Source organism: Ranitomeya imitator, chromosome 4, assembly GCF_032444005.1.
Source record: "Ranitomeya imitator isolate aRanImi1 chromosome 4, aRanImi1.pri, whole genome shotgun sequence".
Classification (NCBI taxonomy): Eukaryota; Metazoa; Chordata; class Amphibia; order Anura; family Dendrobatidae; genus Ranitomeya; species Ranitomeya imitator.
In genome coordinates this window covers 10,302,618-10,310,152 of record NC_091285.1, presented here as the reverse complement: position 1 = coordinate 10,310,152, position 7,535 = coordinate 10,302,618, and the positions used below count along the sequence as shown (strand labels likewise).

Below are 7,535 nucleotides of genomic sequence, written 5' to 3'. Positions count from 1 at the left end.
CTGTGATTGGCTAATCGGGAGCGCGGGAGATTGTGCTTATGTCGTGGAGCCTGCTGGGTATTATCGGCGGTGACCGTGAGTGACTATCGTCAATATCGGGATAATAACAGCCGAGCATTAGTGAGAGGTCAGTGACATCGGGATAACAGGGGGAAGGGGCTGTAACCCATAGCAACCACAAAGGCAATGGGCTTATTGCACCGGATCTCAGAGTTGTCAGTGTATGCAAATGTTTGTATGCCCCGCCCATATAATACAGACCCCAGATTGGACCCCCTAAATATATGCACACTGGACCCCCAAATAAATACAGACCTCAAACCGGACCCACCAAATATATACAGACCCCAGACCGGACCCCCAGATATATACAGACCCCAGACCGGACCCCCAGATATATACAGACCTCAGACCGGAACCCCAAATATATACATACCCCAGACCGGACCCCCAGATATATACAGACCCCAGACTGGACCCCCAGATATATGCAGACCCCAGACCGGACCCCCAAATATATACAGACCTCAGACCGGAACCCCAGATATATACAGACCCCAGACCGGAACCCCAGATATATACAGACCCCAGACCGGACCCCCAGATATATACAGACCTCAGACCGGAACCCCAGATATATACAGACCTCAGACCGGAACCCCAGATATATACAGACCCCAGACCGGACCCCCAGATATATACAGACCCCAGACCGGACCCCCAGATATATACAGACCTCAGACCGGAACCCCAGATATATACAGACCCCAGACCGGACCCCCAGATATATACAGACCCCAGACCGGACCCCCAGATATATACAGACCCCAGACCGGACCCCCAGATATATACAGACCTCAGACCGGAACCCCAAATATATACAGACCTCAGACCGGAACCCCAGATATATACAGACCCCAGACCGGAACCCCAAATATATACAGACCTCAGACCGGAACCCCAGATATATACAGACCCCAGACCGGACCCCCAGATATATACAGACCTCAGACCGGAACCCCAGATATATACAGACCCCAGACCGGACCCCCAGATATATACAGACCTCAGACCGGAACCCCAGATATATACAGACCCCAGACCGGAACCCCCAGATATATGCAGACCCCAGACTGGACCCCCAGATATATGCAGACCCCAGACCGGACCCCCAGATATATACAGACCCCAGACCGGACCCCCAGATATATACAGACCTCAGACCGGAACCCCAGATATATACAGACCCCAGACCGGAACCCCCAGATATATGCAGACCCCAGACTGGACCCCCAGATATATGCAGACCCCAGACCGGACCCCCAAATATATACAGACCTCAGACCGGAACCCCAGATATATACAGACCTCAGACCGGAACCCCAGATATATACAGACCCCAGACCGGACCCCCAGATATATACAGACCCCAGACCGGATTCCCAGATATATACAGACCCCAGATATATACAGACCTCAGACCGGAACCCCAGATATATACAGACCCCAGACCGGACCCCCAGATATATGCAGACCCCAGACCGGACCCCCAGATATATACAGACCTCAGACCGGAACCCCAAATATATACAGACCTCAGACCGGACCCCCAGATATATACAGACCTCAGACCGGACCCCCAGATATATGCAGACCCCAGACCGGACCCCCAAATATATACAGACCTCAGACCGGAACCCCAGATATATGCAGACCCCAGACCGGACCCCCAGATATATACAGACCTCAGACCGGAACCCCAAATATATACAGACCCCAGACCGGACCCCCAAATATATACAGACCTCAGACCGGAACCCCAAATATATACAGACCTCAGACCGGAACCCCAGATATATACAGACCCCAGACCGGACCCCCAGATATATACAGACCTCAGACCGGAACCCCAGATATATACAGACCCCAGACCGGACCCCCAGATATATACAGACCTCAGACCGGAACCCCAAATATATACAGACCCCAGACCGGACCCCCAGATATATGCAGACCCCAGACCGGACCCCCAGATATATGCAGACCCCAGACCGGACCCCCAAATATATACAGACCTCAGACCGGAACCCCAGATATATACAGACCCCAGACCGGAACCCCAGATATATACAGACCCCAGACCGGACCCCCAGATATATACAGACCTCAGACCGGACCCCCAGATATATGCAGACCTCAGACCGGAACCCCAGATATATACAGACCCCAGACCGGACCCCCAGATATATACAGACCCCAGACCGGACCCCCAGATATATGCAGACCCCAGACCGGACCCCCAAATATATACAGACCTCAGACCGGAACCCCAGATATATACAGACCCCAGATATATGCAGACCCCAGACTGGACCCCCAGATATATGCAGACCCCAGACCGGACCCCCAAATATATACAGACCTCAGACCGGAACCCCAGATATATGCAGACCCCAGACCGGACCCCCAGATATATGCAGACCCCAGACCGGACCCCCAGATATATACAGACCTCAGACCGGAACCCCAAATATATACAGACCTCAGACCGGACCCCCAGATATATACAGACCCCAGACCGGACCCCCAGATATATACAGACCTCAGACCGGAACCCCAAATATATACAGACCCCAGACCGGACCCCCAGATATATACAGACCTCAGACCGGAACCCCAAATATATACAGACCTCAGACCGGACCCCCAGATATATACAGACCTCAGACCGGAACCCCAAATATATACAGACCTCAGACCGGACCCCCAGATATATACAGACCCCAGACCGGACCCCCAGATATATACAGACCTCAGACCGGACCCCCAGATATATACAGACCTCAGACCGGAACCCCAAATATATACAGACCTCAGACCGGACCCCCAGATATATACAGACCTCAGACCGGAACCCCAAATATATACAGACCTCAGACCGGACCCCCAGATATATACAGACCTCAGACCGGAACCCCAAATATATACAGACCTCAGACCGGACCCCCAGATATATACAGACCCCAGAGCGGAGCCCCAAATATATACAGACCTCAGACCGGACCCTCCAAATATATACAGACCTCAGATCGGACCCTCCAAATATATACAGACCACAGACTAGACCCCCAAATATATACAGACCAGACCCCCAAATATATACAGACCAGATCCTCAAATATATACAGACCTGAGAATGGAACCCCAAATATATACAGACCTCAGACCCGAACCCCAAATATATACAGACCTCAGACCGGAACCCCAAATATATACAGACCTCAGACCCGAACCCCAAATATATACAGACTCAGACCCGAACCCCAAATATATACAGACCTCAGACCCAAACCCCAAATATATACAGACCTCAGACCGGAACCTCAAATACATACAGACCTCAGACCCGAACCCCAAATACATACAGACCTCAGACCCGAACCCCAAATATATACAGACCTCAGACCGGAACCCCAAATATATACAGACCTCAGACCCGAACCCCAAGTATATACAGACCTCAGACCCGAACCCCAAATATATACAGACCTCAGACCCGAATCCCAAATATATACAGACCTCAGACCCGAACCCCAAATATATACAGACCTCAGACCCGAACCCCAAATATATACAGACCTCAGACCCGAACCCCAAATATATACAGACCTCAGACCCGAACCCCAAATATATACAGACCTCAGACCGGAACCCCAAATATATACAGACCTCAGACCCGAACCCCAAATATATACAGACCTCAGACCGGAACCTCAAATACATACAGACCTCAGACCCGAACCCCAAATACATACAGACCTCAGACCCGAACCCCAAATACATACAGACCTCAGACCGGAACCCCAAATATATACAGACCGGATCCTCAAATATATACAGACCTCAGAACGGAACCCCAAATATATACAGACCCGAACCCCAAATATATACAGACCTCAGACCCGAACCCCAAATATATACAGACCTCAGACCGGACCCCCAAATATATACAGACCTCAGACCCGAACCCCAAATATATACAGACCTCGGACCCGAACCCCAAATATATACAGACCTCGGACCCGAACCCCAAATATATACAGACCTCGGACCCGAACCCCAAATATATACTGACCTCGGACCCGAACCCCAAATATATACAGACCTCAGACCAGACCTGCTAATATATACAGACCCCTGACCAGACCCGCAAATATATACAGACCACTGACCAGACCACCAAATATAGATCCCAGACAAGACTCCTAAATATATACAGACCCCCTAAATAGTCATGGCCAAAAGTTTTGGCACTCTTGAAATTGTTACAGAAGATGAAGTATTAATTATTACACTTCCACATGTTTATCTCCTTTGTACAGAAAAAAAAACACAGAAAAAGGCAAATTGGACAGAATTTCACACACAACCCCAGAAATGGACTAGAGAAATTTGTCTGCACCTTTGCAAAATTGTGGGTAAACAACTTTGTTTCCGGCATGTGATGCTCATTCACACTCACCTGTGGCAAGTAACAGGTGTGGGCAATATGGAAATCACACCTGAAACCAGATAAAAAGGGGAGAAGTTGCCTCAATCTTGGAATGAAATGAGAAGCTATGGCAGGAGACCCCGGAGGACCCCACTGCTGACACAAAGCTAGACTGCAGTTTGCCATAATCTACTGAGTAAGCCAAAATCCTTCTGGGAAAGCGTCTTGTGGACAGATGAGACCAAGATAGAGCTTTTTTTGTAAAGCACATCATTCTACTGTTTACTGAAAACAGAATGAGGTCTAGAAAGAAAAGAACACAGTACCTACAGTCAGATATGGTGGAGGGTCACAGATTTTTTTTTTCTGTTTCTGGGGCGTCGACTGTGTGCAAGGAGTCGTGAAATCTGACGATTGCCACATGATTTTAGGTGGCAATGTAGTGCCGAGTATCAGAAAGCTGGGTTTGTGTCCAATTTGCCTTTTTTTTCGCCTTTTTTTGTGTTGTTCCGATAAACACAAAGGAAATAAACATCATGTGTATATTAAAAAAAATGTTCTGGCATAAATGTGTCCTTTTCTGTCACAATTTCAAGGGTGGCAACACTTTTGGCCACAGCTGTATATACAGACCACACCCCTGAAATATCTACACACGTGGTCAAAATTGTTGGTCCCCCTCGTTCAATGACAGGAAAACCCACAATGGTCACAGAAATAACTTGAATCTGACAAAAGTAATAATAAATAAAAAATCTATGAAAATGAAAAAGTGAAAGTTTTGTTTCAGCTCTTTCCAATGATGCTCAACAGGATTTTGGTCAGGGCTCATAGAAGCCGCTTCACAATAGTCCAATGTTTTCCTCTCAGCCATTCTTTGGTGTTTTTAGCTGTGTGTTTTGGGTCATTATCCTGCTGCGACTGAGACCAAGCTTTCTGATACTGGGCAGCACATTTCTCTCTAGAATCGCTTGATAGTCTTGAGACTTCATTGTACCCTGCCCAGATAATAGACACCCTGTGCCAGATGCAGCAAAGCAGCCCCAGAACATAACAGAGCCTCCTCCATGCTTCACTGTAGGGACAGTGTTCTTTTCTTGATATGCTTCATTTTTCCGTCTGTGAACATAGAGCTGATGTGCCTTGCCAAAAAGTTCCATTTTTGTCTCATCTGTCCATAGGACATTCTCCTAGAAGCTTTGTGGTTTGGCAAATTCCAGTTTGGCTTTATGATTTTTTTTTTCTTTTTTCAACAATTGTGTCCTCCTTGGTCGTCTCCCATGAAGTCCACTTTGGCTCATACAACGACGGACGGTGTAATCCGACAGTGAAGTTCCTTGAGATTGAAGTTCACCTTTAATCTGTTCACATTATTTTCAGGGGTGCCATCATTTCTGTCCAGGCCTGTTTCATGAGTTTTATTTTTGTTTTTATAAATTCTGTGGAAGCATGGTGGAAAAGCAATGTCTGACTTTCACTTGTTCATTTTCATAGATCTTTTATTTATTATTACTTTTGTCAGATTCACGTTATTTCTGTGACCATTGTGGGGTTTTCCTGTCATTAAACGAGGGGGACCGACAATTTTAACCACGTGTGTAGACCCCAGACCAGACCTCCTAAATATATGAAGACCAACCGTGCACCCCCTAGTGGTGGTTATAGGCATAAATGTTATTATTTATGTCTGGTTAGAAGAATTTCCTTCTTTTGCAGAATATTCCTCGTCCTCCTTCATGTTCTCCCTTTTATTACCAGGACATGGATGTGCCGTCCCGCCCCGCGGACCCTGTGACGTCCCGCCCCGCGGACCCTGTGACGTTCCCTTTCCCCTTCCCGCCGTACCCCATCCAGGAGCAGTTCATGACGGAGCTTTATCGGGTGCTCGAGGCTGGGAAAGTCGGGATATTTGAGAGTCCTACAGGCACGGTGAGGATTCGAGACGCCCCGGGGGGACGAGGGCAGAAATGTTTGGTCTCCGTCAGATGACTGCGGCTGTTGCGACCTGATGGGATCTGGCTGCAGGGACGTCTCCCATGTAATATCCTCACCAGTCCTGGTATCTCCGCAGGGCAAGTCCTTGAGTCTGATCTGCGGCTCCCTGACTTGGTTGCGGGACTTTGAAGAGAAGAAGCGGAAGGAGGAGGCCGAAGCGCTGGCGGCAGAACCGAAAGTCGGCTCCACAGTCACCGGATCCACGGCCGAGCCCGACTGGGTGACCCAGTTCTTACAGAAGAAAGAAGAGATGGACGTGAAGAACAAGATAAAGGTGCGGGACAGTAAATGTGGCTCTACGACGGATCGAGCCCTCGAACGGCTGCGGGGATGGAAACTAAAAGGTTCGGGCTCTTAGAAGGGAATGAAAATTGGCCACGTGGAATCTTGTGCGTGGCCGCAGTACCCGCTGCTCGACTGCAGGTGGCAGCATTTATTCATAGATGCAGAGGCTTCTGTTAATGGCTGTGTTTATACGCCGCGGCGCCTGCAGGCGACATATTTGCTCTCCTTGCCATTTCCCTGCATTATCTCCCATCCTGTCAGCCGGAGGGGTCTCCGTCGTAATAACACGATCCCGCGATGTTAAATAATAAATGGCGCTGTCTAAAAACCACCGCTTCCTCCCCCCCAATCTATTTTTAATACCTCGCGCACTTATGTGATATTTTTATGCGCCTCGAACAGATTCACCAACTCCATGAAAAATGAAAGCATGGAGGTTTTTTTTTAAAGTTTTAACTCTTTCCTGCTCTTATTAGAATCAATGACTTCCACCTTTTTACGGAGGCCGATTTATTTGGTTTAATGCTATTGTTTTGGTTGCTGTGAGCAGAACCCCCTGGTGCCGCTCATGGATTTGCCGCCCCTCGGCTTGCAGTCAGTGAATGGAAACCGTCCTTGTGAGACTGACCGCTCAGTTACTTGCTTTTTTTCTTTTTCTTCCTGCAGGAGGATCAGCTGCGAAGGAAAAAACGAGAAGAGAAACTGGAGCAGATGCGACGTAACGTCCAGCTGAAGTTCGCCTCCAAGAGAAAGGTGAGGTCAG

General features: G+C 48.5%; 1 protein-coding gene across 3 annotated transcripts in view; it reads left to right on the top strand.

Annotated features, from left to right (window-relative positions):
- The window catches only part of DDX11 (DEAD/H-box helicase 11), a 42,110-nt gene continuing 34,575 nt past the window's right edge, over window positions 1–7,535 (top strand). For 2 of the 3 annotated variants that reach the window (XM_069762983.1, XM_069762982.1), the window contains exons 1-4: window positions 1–127; window positions 6,251–6,421; window positions 6,564–6,761; window positions 7,439–7,525. In XM_069762983.1, coding sequence (XP_069619084.1) covers window positions 6,254–6,421; window positions 6,564–6,761; window positions 7,439–7,525 — 453 coding nt within the window. In that variant the 5' untranslated portion in view covers window positions 1–127; window positions 6,251–6,253. The remainder of the gene's footprint in view (window positions 128–6,250; window positions 6,422–6,563; window positions 6,762–7,438; window positions 7,526–7,535) is intronic. The other variant, XM_069762984.1, reaches the window with a different exon arrangement.